Raw genomic sequence first — 17,239 nt, 5'->3', positions numbered from 1 at the left:
TAAACTCCTCCCAGAGCCTACACCCTAGACCCCCTCCCCCACCCAAACTCCCTCCCAGAGCCCAACCTCTCACCCCTTTTGCACCCCAGAGCCTTAGGCAGGTGGGGGGGCAGAGTTGGGGGCGGAGGTTCTGGGCACCACCAAAATTTCTACAAACCTGCCACCCGTGTTGACACATGATGACATGCGCGATATTGATGCGAGGGATTTAGGTGATGAACTTAAAGCCCTTTCAAGGTACATTTCAGCAGGATCAACTCCAAAGGCTGTTCTGGAATATATGTGCACAAATAAAATGACCACCCTCTTTCCAAATGCTTTTGTTGCTCTGCGCATACTTTTAACACTTCCTGTAACAGTTACCAGTGGAGAATGTTGCGGTTCAATGACAAGACAGCACAGAGCTTTAAGCAAGCAAGCAAGCTGGTCTGCCAACGGATTTCTGCCTGTCAGCTTTCCACCCTCTCCTTTATTCTTTTCTCTCCCCCCACGCATTACATTCTCCAACAGATAAAAGGAATACACTGGCTTTGTTTAACATTCTTATTTACCAATTTCTATCTATCGCATTCCTTGCTCTCGGGCCTTGAGCCCAGTCCTGGGAGGCTTCCCACGGTTCATGTCATCTGGGCGAGATTCCAAGGTTCATGCCCTTGAGAGGAGCTGTGTGTGCACAGCTCCTACACAACACTCCGGGTGTGCCCTGAATGTTGCCAAGCTCATGAACCTTGTATGAATCCTACATCCCCTCCTTTTTTGTTTATTTGTGCTCTGCCATCTCATGGTAGCCATAAATTTGCTTTTGCAAGCCAATTAACTCCAGGACAGACGAGGTCATAACTCGTGGAGCCTGCCAGGGCGGGTCTCGACAAAGCCTTAACAAAAAGGAAATACATTGCACACAGCAACAGCAAAAAATAAGCTTAAGAAGGTAAAGTGTAATTGGCCGGGCCCCAATTAGCCATGCTAGAGTACTGGGAAGAGAGGTTCGCGTAAGCAGCGAGCATCATCTCATTCCCAATTTCCTCAGGGTGATGACATACTGGAATAAGGCACGTACCTAACAATTCTTCAGCTGCTACAAAATCAGATAAACAAAAGGGGGTAACATTTGCTATTGAAGCCAATCTTTCCCATAGGTTATATGTCATTCGGGCCCGTAACGGAGAAAGTGCTCCCGAGCCAACCCATACCAGAAATAGCAGGCACAAAAGGCATACAATCAATACAGAATTAGCAGTAATTTGGGCGAGAATTGCCACAAACAAAGTCTCAGGAGTCTCTGGCTGTTGGTTTGCTGCCAGTCTTCGTTGAGCTGCGGCGACCAATGCTTTTACTGCTCCCCGTATCACGGGCTGGCTTGGGACGCTACGCCTCCTCCATTTCCGTCCCGCCGTTGTCGACCCGGGAGGCACCGCATTCTTCTCCAAGGTCAGCTGAAACTCCGGTATGGGGTTCGATAGCCCCTGGTGCCACGCCATGCTGTTTCAGTGCCGGTCGCACACACCGGGCCGGAACCCACAACGGTCTTGCAGGGAGAGACACAGCAGCATATCCCCGACCCCAAGTAATTAAAGGTACTGGGCCCAACCATTGCGGATCGGGCAGCTGACGGTAATAGACACGCGGTCTTTCCAGTACCTCAGACTTATGAAAATGCCGATCCGTGGGGGTCTGCTGATCTGCGGTCAGCATTAAATTATTTAAAGTAAACAAAAGGATATGCATTTGTTGCTGAATGTCTCCTAAGGTTCAGAGATGCAGCTCCCCTTGTTTTAATTGTTTGTCAAGCAAGATTTTTCGCGTGCAATTTGCACGTTCAACAATAGCTTGGCCTGTGGAATTATAAGGGATCCCGTGTTTGAGACGGACAAAAGGTGGAGAGGGCTGTGGGGCAATAGGCTGGGGCATTATCCGTTTTTTTCTGGCTCGGGCGACCCATCACAGCAAAACAGGCTAGCAAATGGTGAATAACTTTGGGAGTGGCTTCACCCCGCTGTGGGGTCGCCCAGAGGAATCCCGAATAGGTATCAATAAAACATGGAAAAACGAATAGGGGCGGAATTGTGGCATGTGAGTGACATCCATTTGCCACAGCTGATTCGCTGCGGTACCTCTGGGGTTAACGGCATAAGAAAAGGTAGGGGCAGCAGCGGCACAGTGGGGGCAGAAACGAACAATAGAACGTGCATGATCAGCAGGAATGTGAAACTGTCGGGCCAAGACAGAGGCAGACTGATGAAAAAAGGAATGGCTTTCAATGGGGTCAGAAAAAAGGGAATTTACCTGACCATGTAACGCGCGATCAGTGCGCGCGTTGCCTTCAGTGAGTAGCCCAGGCAGAGGGGTATGACTGCAAATATGAGCAACAAAATAAGGGAAATTACGAGTGGTGAGGAGATACTGTAAGGACAAAACAGGCGAAGAAGGTCCGCATCGACCTGAGGGGTGATGTGGGCAAGGGGTGAATGATCAATTACCTAATAAACATAATGCGTGTCCATGATCAAATTAAAGGGACAATCAGCAAAAAGTTGAAAGGCCAAAATAACAGCAGCTAATTCCAAGGACTAGTGAAGCTCTCCAAGCGCTGTGCATGCAAATGTTGTTGTACAAATGAATGAAGCGCTTTCAGCTTTTCTAGGGGGAGGGGCCACTGGTCAATCCATATGGGCTCTAAGGATTGCCATACCAACGGTAATGCGGATGGCAAGGTGGGTGAGGGAGGATTTTGGGCCATTATATATTAATATTGAGGGTGGTGTCCAGCTTTACAAGTAAGTCACGGCCCCAAATATTGAGGTGGACAGGGAGCACAAAAGGGCGGATTGTAGCAAGGGCACGGCCTCCTGGTTTAGAGACCGTGACCCAAGACAAACTTTGGGTCTGCTACCCCCGATCCCCCACAACTCTTTAGAAGGAACTGTTGGCCAACTGACCGACCACTCCGGATCACAAATCACCGTAACGTCAGCTCCAGTGTCCACCAGCCCTGTAAAAGGAACATTATTTAAGAGAAGTGTTAACTGAGGTTTCAAGGGGCAGAGCGACATTGTTAGAGCAACAAGTGGAGAGGACGTGTTGTGAGATGGCAACTGAGACAGCGTCGATCCAAAGCTGTTCCCGCCCCAGGCTCGATCCTCTGCGGCTGGCACCTGATAGGGGACTAAAATCAATTGCACAATTGACCGTCCACGCGGGAGCGACTGCGGAAGATGGGTCCACACCTGAACCTTAATAACGCCGGTGTAATCGGCGTCAATGACCCCTGGGATGACAAAAAAACCCTGTTTCGCAGCGTGTGAGCGAGGGAGAACCAGACCTACAAATCCGGCCGGGAGAGGTCCCGTCACCTGGGTAGGTATGGCGCAAACCTCCCCTGGCAACTGAAAATCAGCGTCCTCCTGCATAATCAAATCAAGCCCTGCACTTCCGGCAGTCGCCGCCCTCATGGAGTCTATGGATTTTAAGGCAGAGGAACAGTTGTCTGAGTGGGAAACACCCCCGTTTGGCCCTGGGTTCGGGGGAGACCCGTCGTGTGGTTTCCCTACCCGCTACGACACTGATTAGCCCAGTGGTAGCCCTTCCGACACTTTGGGCACTTCTTTGAGGGGTGGGCGGGCGCCATCAATGAGCGGCACTCCCGCTGAAAGTGACCCTCCTTACCACAGTGGTAACAACGCTTCCCCTCCTTCTCGCTTTTCCGCAGGGTGGCGGCCAGAACCCCAGCTTTATGTGCTTGTGTGCCGATGTTTTGGCACGCCCGCAGCATGTCCGACAGCTCTAGAATGCCAGCGGCTTGTGCCGCCTGGAGAGCACGGCGGCAATCCTCATTCGCATTTTCAACCACCATTTTTAACAGGATCTCCTGAGCTGCCGCAGGGTTATCCACCTGTCGGAGGATAGCCTCTTGCAATCTGTTGGTAAAATCCATAAAGGACTCTGATGCACCCTGACGGATACTGGCAAAGCTTTTGGTAGGCTTGCCTGAATCCGGGACCTTCCAGAAAGCATGCTGGGCGCAGGTGAAAATAATGGGGAAAACAGCCTGAGGGAGTTAAGACTGCATCTGAACGGTAGCAAACTGGCCCTCCCCTGCCAAGTGCTCATAAGTGACACCTTGCTCTCTATATACCTGAGCTTGGCGTTCCACCATCTGCCGATACTCACTAAGCCAAATAACATACTGACTGGGCGTCAGCATCATGCGCAACAGCGCTTTCCAGTCTTCCGGGACCAGGGTGTACCCAGTACCTAGCCCTTCAATGAGACCCCGTACATACGTGCTAGTCAGGCCGGACTCGCGAATCGCTTTCTTTACGTCTCTGATCACCGAGTAAGGCAAACTGACCCAGTTTGCAACCTGGTTGCCCTGGCCATCATCCTGCCAGGTCACCGGACAAACTGAGACCAGATCAGCCAGCTCCTCTGCTGTAATATCTGAGCAAGTCTTCGCTGCGTGAACCATTTGTTGCACCAGAGAAAGCCCCTGAGCAGATGCGGACGACCCCCCGGGGGGCCCCGGAGCATGGGGCCCCATGGGGGGATGGTAATCACACACCGGCTCCGGTGGGGAAGGCAAGGGAGGCGGTGGTAATAGAGGCACTGGGGGCAAAGCAGCGGGAGGGATGGCTGCAGGAGCGGACGGGAGTGGTGAGAACATCAGCCCCGCGAGGGAGGGCCTGTCCAAGGCGACACGCTGTATCGCATCGCGGCAGAGGTGCCAGGCATGTAAAGCCTGCACGGGTGCCCGAGGCTCTTTGTGCAATGTCTGGCCCAACCGCTCCCAGTCCGCTAGCTTAAGGGTTCCGGCTTCAGAGTACCACGGGCATTGGGCACTCACCTCCTGTAGCAGGAGAGTGAGTTCTCGAGTGGGGCAGTCATGCTGAGCCTTACGCAGCAAATACTGTAGCTCACTGCGGTGTTGCACTTGCAAAGCAGAGAGGGAGCTTCCCATACTTACCACAATGAAAAATACTCACCGGGATCCGCGAAGCGGATGAGTGACGCGTCTGAAACCCTTGCTGGGCGAGGTGAGTGCTGAGGGCCCCACGTTTGGGCGCCAGTTGTTGCGGTTCAATGACAAGACAGCACAGAGCTTTAAGCAAGCAAGCAAGCTGGTCTGCCAACGGACTTCTGCCTGTCAGCTTTCCACCCTCTCCTTTATTCTTTTCTCTCCCCCCACGCATTACATTCTCCAACAGATAAAAGGAATACACTGGCTTTGTTTAACATTCTTATTTACCAATTTCTATCTACCGCATTCCTTGCTCTCGGGCCTTGAGCCCAGTCCTGGGAGGCTTCCCACGGTTCATGTCATCTGGGCGAGATTCCAAGGTCCATGCCCTTGAGAGGAGCTGTGTGTGCACAGCTCCTACACAACACTCCGGGTGTGCCCTGAATGTTGCCAAGTGCATGAACCTTGTATGAATCCTACAGGAGAACGCAGCTTCTCCAAGCTGAAGTTAATAAAAAACATCTACGCTCCACAATGACACAGGAGTGGCTGGTCGGCCTTGCAACCATCTCAACAGAGCATGAGCTGGCCCAGACTGTGGACCTTCAGCAGGAAGCAGTTCAAATCTTTGCAACCAAGAAGGCACGGAAAGCACCACTTTGATTATTCAAACAGATAAAAATGCCAGACAAGAAAAGTTACATTTGCTGTTCAGGTGTTTGAAAGTTAAGTGTTACTTAAAATTTTTGAACAAGGCATTTTAAGTTGGTTCTCCTTTATTGGGGTAGGTAGCAGAGCAGTACCATGAGAGGAGCAGACAGGAAGAAGGCAGAATTGATACCTATCAAAGTTTCGGCCCAAGCCAGGGGGCATGGGGGCATCATTTGAGCTCCCCGCCTCAGGTGCCAAAATGTTGTGGGCCGGCCCTGTGATCCAGTATGACTGGATATCACTGAAGTTAGAGATGGGAAAGACATGGCACCTCAGTGTGGAAAAGGAATGGTAACAGTGTAACGCTCCTTTAGACTCGCGTTGAATTTGGGGCAGTAGTTATGCAGACATGGCTGAGAATTCTGTTGGCAGCTGTGATTGTCTTTCTCAGCCAGTGGCAGGATTAAAGCCTCTTCAGCTTTATGCACCATGCTGAATAATTTGGCTGGACTTTCATGCACGTGGCCCGTGCAGAGCAGGGATGGCATAAGACTCTTGTCCAGCTTCATCTTTAATGATATTAGCTGTGAATTTGAACCAGCAAGGTGATATCTCCCAGACCTCCTTTGCCAGACCTTATTACCATTAACCAACAATTAGGAGCTAGTGTCTCTGAGCCATAAAGGAACACAGGAATTGCTACACTGGCTCAGACTAGTGGCCCATTTTAGTGTGATATCTTGTATCTGACAGTGGCCAAAACCAGCTTTAAAGGAAGGTGCACAAAACCCCATAATGGCCAGTTATGCAATAACCTGCCCACAAAGAGATGTTTCTTTCTAACCTCTATCAGTTAGAGATTAGTTTATGCCAGGAAATATGGGTTTTATATTCCTTATTAAAATTATCATTTCTAATATAACTGTGAGTGTTTCAGTATTCAACAAATGTCTACTCCTTCCTTGAATACTACTCTTGGCCATAATGATATCTTGTGGCAATGAGTTCCATGGGTTAATTGTGATGTAAATGGTATTTCCTTCATCAGTTTTAAATCTATTGCCTTTCAACAGCATTGAATGTCCCCTTGTTCTTGTATTATGAGAAAGTGTAAATAGGAGGACCCAATTTATCTCCCTTGTGCCATTCTTTATTTTGTGTATCTCTCTTGTGTCATCTCTCATTACTCTTCTAGTTAAACAGTCCCCATCTTTGTAATTTCTCCTAATACAGAAGCCTTTCAATGCCTCTAATCATTTTTGTTCCCTGTCTCTTAACCCTTTTCTATTTCTGTTACATACATAACTTTTTAGATAGAGTGACCAGAATTTGAACACAGTATTCCAGATTCAGGTGTGATGTATGAGTGCAAGTGTGGGAGGGGGCAAATCTAAGTACTTTAAAGGAATCTAATTTACATACAGGGTGAAACTAAATTGATTGGGGAGGGAAGGAGAAGGTATAAATTACACTAACTAAGGTGCTCTGAGATTTTCCTCTGTTTTCTGGGTCAGCTAATCTCTGCATTTTTAAGCATGCAAAAAGGGGATTTTGGTGTGAATTTGCTTTAACAAATTTTTGAAAAGTAATCTATGAAACAGCAGATTTGGATTGAGGGAGACAGAAATTACCACAACATGCTTTACAAATATTAATAGGTATCACTGTTTAGGTATAGATTTAGGAAACCAGGGAGAGAAATGTCCTCCTAAGTGGGATTTGTATGGGCTGAGTGTCCTGACTTCAGGGTTTCTTGTTCTCCAGGTGTATGGTAGGCTATGTTAATGCCAGTCTATCTGTATTTCTGGTGTCCGACTTTGAAAACCGTTCGGAACCAACATCTAATGGAAGTGAATTTTCTGGCTCACCATTAAAATATTGCAGGTAAGAATCTCACCAAAATATCCTTTTCTTTTTAAAAAATCACCAGGTGGAAGCATCATGCTAGAGTCTCTCTTGCCTTGTTTTCAAAGTTTAAAAAATGAAATGAAAAATGCATTTTGTATATGTAAAAGGAGTAAAAAGTACAGAACACCACTTATACTGTGCCTATGAGTGGGGAGGTGCCCAATCTTTGGAATAAGGAAGGCTGCCTTGGCAACTAGCCAGGATCTTGAAGGACATCTGAAATTTGCATAAAAAATGTCTTTCTAAAAAAAAAGAACTAAAAGAACTGCCCACAAGCATATTATTTGCTTATCCTTCAATTTCCACTGACAGATTGTGGAGGAGACTTGATCTGATCTTGGGTTTTAATCCTGGTTCTAATGCTGACTTTCTTGCTCACTCTACCTGTAGAGTAAAATTCACCTTTCTGCAGAGAGTCTGCATAGGTCTATGCGCTATGTAAGTCCCACCTAAGCCCTATTTTGATGGCTTATGTGATGCCTAGGACTTATACAGGCTCTGTGCATAGGAGCGAATTTCACTGTACGTGAAAAACCATTGCAAGAAACACCCTGTGCTCACAATACTTGTACAATATCTTATGTCCCCATACGATAATTGTCCCATGCCTTATGTCGGAGCTGGTTTTAATGGTTGGTTACAACACCTCAGATAGTTTCTAGCTGCAGTCAAGCTGAACTAGTAGAAACTCCAGTGGTTTCTCTCCATTGCACTGGTTCAACCAGTCCTAGCTCCATCCCACAACTGAGTGCATCACATATGGAAATTCCCGACTGTCCTCTGCTCCCAGCAACAGTGTTTGGCACTATGCAATAGGGCTTCATAAGACCCAGAAAACACCAGTGCAACAATGGTGTTAAGATCTGCTCTGTGTGGATGCACACACATTGTTCCATCAAAACAGTGTTGCAGAGACCTGGTAAAGACCTTTGCAAGGACAAGACTCTCTATTTGTCCTTGAATAAGTCTCCTAACCTCCCTCTTTGGTTTCTCCATCTCTTAGTGGTGATAGCATTTACTTATGCCCAAAAGTCATATAAGAATTAATTTGTTAATGTTTTCAAGCTCTTTGAACATGAAAAGGGCCATATAAGCACTAAGTATTATTATTGAAGGGGCTTCGCATCTGCAGAAAATTCCAACATTTTGTTTTCATCCCAAATTTGGATGAAAAGTCGAAACTTCAAATTTTTTCACAGAACAGAAACTCAATAAAGTTTCATTTTGGTAATGTTGGAACTTTTTTTTTTTTTTTGGACCAAAATGAAAATTTTGACATCCATGAAATCAAAATATTTGTTCCATTTTGTTGGAATGACCCAAAATGCTCTGTTTCAAGGGGGAACTTGGGCAGAACAACTGTGTAATGCTGTTATTTTATAATGCAGAGTTGGTTTGTGAACATGAGCTCAAATGACTGCAAAGCCTCTTCTTTATTATGAAACAATAAAATATCCTTTGATCGGTCTCTAGAGCCCAAGGATACTTTAGTGTCCAGTGAAAAGACTCCTGACATTTTGTTAAAAGTCTGAAAATAATATTACTTGCACTTCTATAGCAAACTGAGCTGTTTTCCTCTGAAGTTAATGTTTTCATTTAGGGAGCTGAAACAATTATGAGACTCTAGTGCACACTATTTGGCAGGATATAACCTTAAAAATAGGTTAGATCAATACATATCCTATTCTGTGATACAGAGCTGCTGGCCAAAAAAGGCTTCATTCCAACTTAATAATCTTAATATTAGATTTGTCTCTGACCATCCACCACTTAATATCAATGGGGTTACAGATTAAAATAATATTTGCTTTTGATATTTTAGAGAAATAGACACCAGCGCTGTTGCACTCCTTCAGGGAGTTCCAAATTCTGCAGCTGTTAGCTAGTGAGATCTCCTGTTGAGGTCATCGTGAGATTTCCCTGGGTAAGCACTAAATGCAGTCTTCAGGATTTGGCCTGGGATACACATGCATGGTTGTCAGTGGGCGGGATTGAACGAACCTGGGACCTCTGGAGCTTAGTGCATGAGCCTCTACCACATGAGCTAAAAGCCAGCTGGCTCTTAGCTAAGGCTGTAGAGCAGACTCATTTAGCTCTCTCTCTAAGTGGCCTCAGTGCCACTAGGTGGGACAGAACACCACAGCCAAGGAGGTGTGTGGGTTACACGTGCTACTAACATCTGTAGGATAATTATCATAACCATAATAGTCATATAAATCACATATATATTCTTAAACATTTCTTGCCAGAGGGCTCACAGCATTGTGGTATCTAGAGCTCTGCCACAGTATTAATAATGAAGTCATCCCCATCATCTAAAAATAAACTAATTCTTACTTGTAAATCAGGCCCTTTTATCAAATAAAAGATTTTGTCTGGCATGAAGAAAGGGTGGGGGAGAAACTCCATAAATTTAGCCCAACAATTAAACAAATCTTCCACAAAAACAACTAAAAAGGAGATAGTCTTAGCTCTCATTCTCATCCTCTGGCATTTGTTACAGGGAGGCTAACTGGCCTTAACCCACTTCAACTAAAGCAGGATTTGGCACTTGAATCTCAGTTTACTAATTCAGACTGCCACTGCAAAATCACTAGATACAGCTATGTTCTTTGGCGAGTATATTTACTTATTAAATATATATGTCCCTGCCTGTGGAATGGAGAGTGTGACTGACTTCCTTTTAATCGGTTTACAAGACATTTAATGAACCTGAATTCTACCGGTTTCACAGTAGCAGCCGTGTTAGTCTGTATCCACAAAAAGAACAGGAGTACTTGTGGCACCTTCGAGACTAACAAATTTATTTGAGCATAAATTGTTTCGTCTCACTTCATCGGATGCATGCAGTGGAAAATACAGTAGGGAGATTTTATATACACAGAGAACATGAAACAATGGATGTTACCATACATACTTTAACGAGAGTGATCAGGTAAGGTGAGCTATTACCAGCCGGAGAGGGCCGGAGGTGGGGGCGAACCTTTTGTAGTGATAATCAAGGTGGGCCATTTCCAGCAGTTGATCTTGGTAATTTCAATTGTACTTTAAAGCCCCATATTGATAGGAATGAAAATTAGTTTAATCGTTTATCTGCAAAGAAATTACAGAGAAATGTATTCCACAATGTAGTTTGTATGATGGATAGGAGTCCTTTAATTTTCAAGCAAGACAGTTTATGCAGACAGATCTGTTAATAATTTACCATTGCTGTTACAGAGCCCAGATTTTTCCCTCCATATGAGACACAAAACAATCTGTCAAAGTCTTCCCTAGTTCCTGGGCTGCTGTATTTATTTAGTCCCTTATAAGTACAAAAATTACCAGATTAACTCATAGAAGACCCATCTCTAGCTAAGGTTCCCAGCCAGGGCCTTCTACTACAGTCCTTAAACAGCCACTAATCTTCCTCTTTTGTAAAACATTTCATGCTCAGGAGCCAGTGTTTTGGCTGCAGAAGGGAATAAGTGGGCAGCTAAAACAATTTGCACTGAAGATGCTGAAATGTAAGAAGAATTCAGTGCTGACTGAAATCCCAAAACACAGTTTATTCCATTTGTGTATAGATGCCTCTCTAATTTGAGGCCTATTGGTCAGAGAAAAAATATGTTTTTGTTTATCTTCTTTCTCCTGTGGGTTTGGGTTGCTTTTGTTTCTAAATTAGCTTAGAGCTAAAAACTTCTGTGTATTACTTAACATGGTATATTCAGACATTGTTCATACCCAGTTTTCAAACCTGTGTAGGAAACAGATTAGGCAGAAGCCAAATTTCCCCTCCTTTTTAGATTAGGTTTCTGTGGGATTATTTTGGAATTACCTCTTTGACAATAAAATCAAATCCATATGAATGTTATTTTATTGAGGGCTTGGTTCTTCAAAAGACAGTTTTTAAAAACAGTAGACCTGATTCTCCTCTCACACTGGTTTTACCATGGAGTGGTGTCATTGGGTGAAATCTTGGCTCCACTGAAGACAATGACAAAACTCCCACGGACTTCTGTGTGGCCAGGATTTCACCCATTGACTTCAGTGGAGTTATTCATTATTACCATTGGTGGAAGTGAGGAAAGAATCAGTATTTTAGAAACTTGTATCATTTTTGGCTTGAGATCCCTGTTGTTGCAAGGAGGATATAGTCAAAGAATAGCATTCTGTTATGTTCTCTGTGAAGCGTAGCAGTTTATCACTGTACTGAAATGCAACATTCGGTTTGTTTTTCAGGTACAGAGACTATCGAGACCCTCCTCATTCCCCGGTACCCTATGGCTACACATTGCAATTCTGGCATGTCTTAGCAGCACGGTTGGCTTTTATTATTGTATTTGAGGTCAGTTTTCATATAAGGGACTAGATGATATAATTAAGCAATCAATTTGCAAACACCTAGAAGATAATAAGATTATAAGTAACGGTCAGCATGGATTTGTCAAGAACAAATTGTGTCACACCACCCTAATGACTTTCTTTGACGTGGATAGGGAGGAAGTGGTAGATGTGGCATGTCTTGACTATAGTAAGGTTTTTGATATTGTCTCGCATGACCTCCTCATAAACAAACTAGGGAAATACAATCTAGATGGAGCTACTATAAAGTGGGTGCATAACTGGTTGGAAAACCATTCCCAGAGAGTAGCTATCAGTGGTTCACAGTCAAGCTGGAAGGGCATATCGAATGGGGTCCCACAGGGATCAGTTCTGGATCTGGTTCTGTTCCATATCTTCATCAGTGACTTAGATAATGGCATAGAAAGTATAAATTATAAAGTTTGTGGATGATACCAAGCTGGAAGGGGTTGCAAGATCTTTGGAGGATAAGATTAAAATTCAAAATGATCTGGAGAAATGATCTGAAGTAATGGTCTGGATGAAATTCAATAAGGATAAGTACAAAGTACTCCACTTAGGAAGGAACAATCAGATGCACACATACAAAATGGGAAACGACTGCCTAGGAAGGAGTACTACAGAAAGGTCATAGCAGATCACAAGCTAAATATGAGTCAACGGTGTAACACTATTGCAAAAAAAGCAAACATCATTCTGGGATGTATTAGCAGGAGTGTTATAAGCAACATACAAGAAGTAAGTCTTCTGCTCTACTCCACGCTGATTAGACCTCAGCTGTAGTACTGTGTCCAGTTCTGGGTGCCACATTTCAGGAAAGATGTGGAGAATTTGGAGAAAGTCCAGAGGGGAGCAACAAAAATGATTGAAGGTCTAGAAAACATGACCTATGAGGGAAGATTGAAAAAATGGGGTTTGTTTAGTCTGGAGGAGAGAAGACTGAGAGGGGACATAACAGTTTTCAAGTACATAAAAGGTTGTTACAAAGAGAAGGGAGAAAAATGGCTTTCATTAACCTCTGAGGAGAGGACAAGAAGCAATGGGCTTAAATTGCAGCAAGGGCAGTTTAGTTTGGACATGAGGAAAAGCTTCCTAACTGTCAGGGTGGTTAAGCACTGGAATAATTGCCTAGGGAAGTTGTGGAATCTTCACCACTGGAGATTTTTAAGAGTAGGTTAGACAAACACCTGTCAGGAACGGTCTAGATAATACTTAGTCCTGCCTTGAGTGCAGGGGACTGGACTAGATGACCTCTCAAGGTCCCTTCCAGTCCTATGATTCTATGATTAAACAGTTGCAGTATGTACAAGGCCTGTGGAAGTGGTTAGGTTATGGACTTGGGTGGAGTGAAGAGCGCAAGAAGGGAGAGAGTAAAGAAAGAAGTATAGAGATGTATCCAATGAGAACCCTTGGATTATTCGCTGGGTTGGAAGAACCTGACATAAAAAAAGCTCTATGGGACAGAGGACCAGGCCTCTCTTTCTGTTTGGAAACCACCTAGCACATTGTAGGTGCCACAGGCACTGGCTTCCTCTGGGCCCCAATGGTGCTCAATCTCCTGCTTTGCCCCGGGCCCCGCCCCCACCCAACCCCTTCCCCAAAACTTCCACCCCCACCCCACCTCTTCCTGCCCATGCTCCACCCTAGGCCCTGCCCCCACCCCACCCCTCTCCCAAGTCCCCACCCCCACCCTGCCTCTTCTGTCCCACTTCACTTCCCACCCAGTTCTGCCCCCTCCCCTGAGTACACCCCATCCCCGCTCCTCCCCCTCCCTCCCTCCCAGCACCTCCTGCACGCCACTAAACAGCTGATCATGGCAGGTGGGAGGTGCTGGGAAATAGGGGGAGGAGTTGATCAGGGGATCCGCTGGCAGACAGGAGGTGCTGGGAGACAAGGAGGGAGCTGGCTGCTGGTGGGTGCTACGCACCCCCTGGTTTTTTCCATGGGTGCTCCAGCCCTGGATCACCCATGGAGTCGACACCTATGGTAGGTGCTACTGGAAAGAAAGAACAATTATCATAAAAGATTTAGCTAAGACAGAAATACTTAAGGGAAGCTTTGTCATTGAGTTTGGAGATGGAGATCAGTGTAAATAACTACACTAAATAATAACAACTGCAACACGCCATCCTGAACCTAGAGTTAATGTAGAGCAGTTTAAGGTGTGGCTACTTTGCATTTGGACTTAGCTCAAACACAGCAGAAGATAGATACTAGGACGTATCTCTTAAAAGAAAAGTTATTCATCTTGCAGACAAACAAAAACAGAAAGTGATGTGCCAAGGCTAAAGGATCATCATCCCTGAGATGTAGCAAAACACACCAGTTTAGATATTGCATCTTTCTGCTGCTGACAAGAGAATTCATAGGAAGAGTTGCTACAGCTTCTATTCTGTAACCCTCAAAGTAAAGAGCCCAAATTGGAGTGAAAAATATCCTTTTTCATCTCCAATTTGTCTACGTGAGACGGAAGAGGGCTCTGGTTCCACCGATTGTTCACCAAACTTCATAGAACAAACTCCAAAAAACCTCTTTGATTAAACAAAATGGAAAAGAAGAGAAGAGCAGAACAACTCTCCTCAACCGCACCAATTTTTATTCTAATATGCCTAAATCATTAGGGACAAAATGATTGATAAATGCACCGGATATTTAACAGGGACATTTTAGGTAGATTGCAGTGTGGTTTTGTATTAGAGGTACAGAACATTCGAAAGCAGCATTGTTTTCCAGTAATAATGACTTGGGTCTGAAATCACTGGGAGTTTTTCCAGAGTAAAAAAAGGAGTAAATCCTTTGTCCCCTTTCCTGCAGTGTGATCCACTAGCATTGGCCCCCTACCTCCAGACAGAGTCCACCTGATTTCAGGGCACAGACTCCAGAGTCTGAACTAACAGATCACACAGCAGGATTGAGGCCTTAATTTCTATACTGAACTTTGTGACAGTATTATTGCGCCAAATCAAGCAGTGGTTTAGTGCTTGCTCAGGCATTGGTCTCCGCTGACTTCGGCTGGAGTTCTGCCTGAAGAGGGACTGCAGGATTTGGCGCCTTAATATTTCAATTTTTAATAAAAGTTTGAGTTCTAGATCAACATCTTTTTGTTACCTAGGAGATTTTACTCCCCTTTGAAAAATGAATCAAACTGGAAACTGTAGTAAAAAGATTAATACTTTTTATCCCTCTTAAATCCTTTTGTTTTCACAGCACCTTGTCTTTTGCATAAAGCACCTGATTTCGTATTTAATCCCAGACCTTCCGAAAGATCTGAGGGATCGGATGAGGAGAGAAAAGTACCTGATTCAGGAAATGATGTACGAAGCAGAACTGGAACGTCTGCAGAAAGAACGGAAGGAGAGGAAGAAAAATGGAAAATCTCATCACAATGAATGGCCCTGACTGGGTGAGGGAGAAATTATTTAAATGGAACCATTAATTCTAGTTAGTTATTCAATAACCCAGATTTATACTGGGTTGGGAATAGTCAGGAGTGGATGAGAACAACTTAAAACTATATTGCATGCAGTTAGCATGCATGTGCCCCTATTCAAAATGCACACATCAGACTAAAGTCTCTGCACTGGACCCCGGACAGCTTCCAAGGCCAGTTTAAGGTCTTGTTCCTAACCTTAAAAGCAATTCATGGATCAAATCCCAGCCACATTAAAGACCCAGTTTCAATCTATGAACCGCCTCAACAATTACACTCCTCTGATACAGATCACAAAACCCCGGACAAAGCACATGAGAGCTGGAGACAAAGCATTCTCGGTCGAGGGGGTCTAGCTATGCATCATAATTCCAGAGATTAGGCAAATCCAGAGTCTTGTCTTGTCTTCAGGAAGTGCTGCAAAGTCATCGTCTTCAAAAAAAGACTTTTCACCAAAGCAAGAATAACACAACATTGACACCCCCATCGGCCTTATAAACCTCAACCAACAAAAACAAAATAGCAAATTAATAAAATCTAAAAAATCAAAACCAAAAACCCTACTCCAAGCAAAGATTTTACCCCAAAAAGGGAGAAGTGGCAGGGACTCCAGAAATCCGCTCGTGGCTTCATTATTGCTATTGATTTTATGTAGACGGAGCTGAGATATTATGTGGTAGGCAGCCACATACACCATGAAGATAGATTGATTTACATTTCTATAGCACTTTCTGTCTAAGCATGTTAAAGTGCTTCACAAGCATTAATGAACTGAGTCTCCCAATACTGCTGTGTGGTTGCCAAGCAAAGTTGTGCCTGTTTCACAGGTGTGCGAAGATGAAAAGCCCATTGGAGGAGTTGGCTGCACAGCTCTTCTAAAGAATAGGCAGGTGCCCAATTATGGATTTAGGTGTTTAGCATTAGGTGTGCTTGAAAATCTTATCCAGAGTAGTGGCCTGCTTTTCAGAGGTGCTGAGCAGCTGCAGCTCCCATTGAGGTACATAGAGGACTGACCAGTACTCAGCACCTCAAGCCTTAGGTGACTCGCCTAAAGTCACATGCAGGAGGTTTGGGGCAGAACTATAACCCAGATTTGTTTGTACTGCATTAGCACCTAGTGGCCTCCAGCACGGATTAGGGAATACTGTACCCAAACATAACAAGCAGATGGTCCATGTCCCACAGAGTTTACAGTCAAAAGATGAAATGACAGGTGGCTACAATTACCAGGGGGGAGCACATAGCCATCCAAGAGCTCCTGACTCTGAGTCTTGTTCTTTATTCATGAGACCATCCCTCCAAAAATGTGGTAAGAGGTTTAAAAGGTACATTAAAATATGAAATGACATTAAATCCTACATGCAGAATAATAAGGTGATAATTCTGGACAAGTAATGGAAAAAGAATTGGTCACTACAAACATCAGCCAATAACTGATCTGACTAAAAGGACTCAGGGATAAACAATTTAGGTCTAAATTGTTTTGCAAAGTGTTCAGCTTTCCACTGTTAAACATTCCAAAAGCCACTCACCCGAATTACATGCGATCTTAGGAACCAGCAACTGAATAAGTGTCAGATGGTGTGATACAAATCAGAACATGCTGGCTGGATGTTGTTAAAAGTAAGCGGGGTCTCACTCCTAAGTAATAACACTGAAATGCCTGCAGAATATAAAAGCATAAACACCATCCAGGTCACTCAGCAGCCCGATCTATAGGAATACAAATGGACACACAGATCAAAGTGAACGTAGACCTGGTGGGATTCCCTTAGAAACAAAATAGGAGTGTGAGTCAAACAATTTGATTTAACACTTTTCTAAGTAAATAGAGTGCCAACACTTTAACCAAGTCCGTGAAGAAGGCGGCACAGACCTGTCCCTTCTCCGGAGCTTTCCCAATGGATTTCAAGCTGCATCCTGCTTTGTGACAAGTTAACAGCAGCTCC

At 44.6% G+C, this 17,239-nt stretch overlaps 1 protein-coding gene across 1 annotated transcript in view; it reads left to right on the top strand.

The window, feature by feature from the left end:
- Nucleotides 1-15,259, top strand: part of ANO4 (anoctamin 4) — a 211,742-nt gene extending 196,483 nt beyond the window's left edge. The window contains exons 24-26 of the mRNA XM_077807658.1: nt 7,373-7,492; nt 11,738-11,843; nt 15,068-15,259. Of these exons, the coding sequence (XP_077663784.1) occupies nt 7,373-7,492; nt 11,738-11,843; nt 15,068-15,259 (418 nt within the window). The remainder of the gene's footprint in view (nt 1-7,372; nt 7,493-11,737; nt 11,844-15,067) is intronic.
- Nucleotides 15,260-17,239: the final 1,980 nt, after the last annotated feature.

Source organism: Eretmochelys imbricata, chromosome 1 (assembly GCF_965152235.1).
Source record: "Eretmochelys imbricata isolate rEreImb1 chromosome 1, rEreImb1.hap1, whole genome shotgun sequence".
In the NCBI taxonomy this organism is placed as follows: domain Eukaryota; kingdom Metazoa; phylum Chordata; order Testudines; family Cheloniidae; genus Eretmochelys; species Eretmochelys imbricata.
Note: the sequence above shows the minus strand (reverse complement) of the source record. Positions and strands in the feature narration are given on the sequence as shown.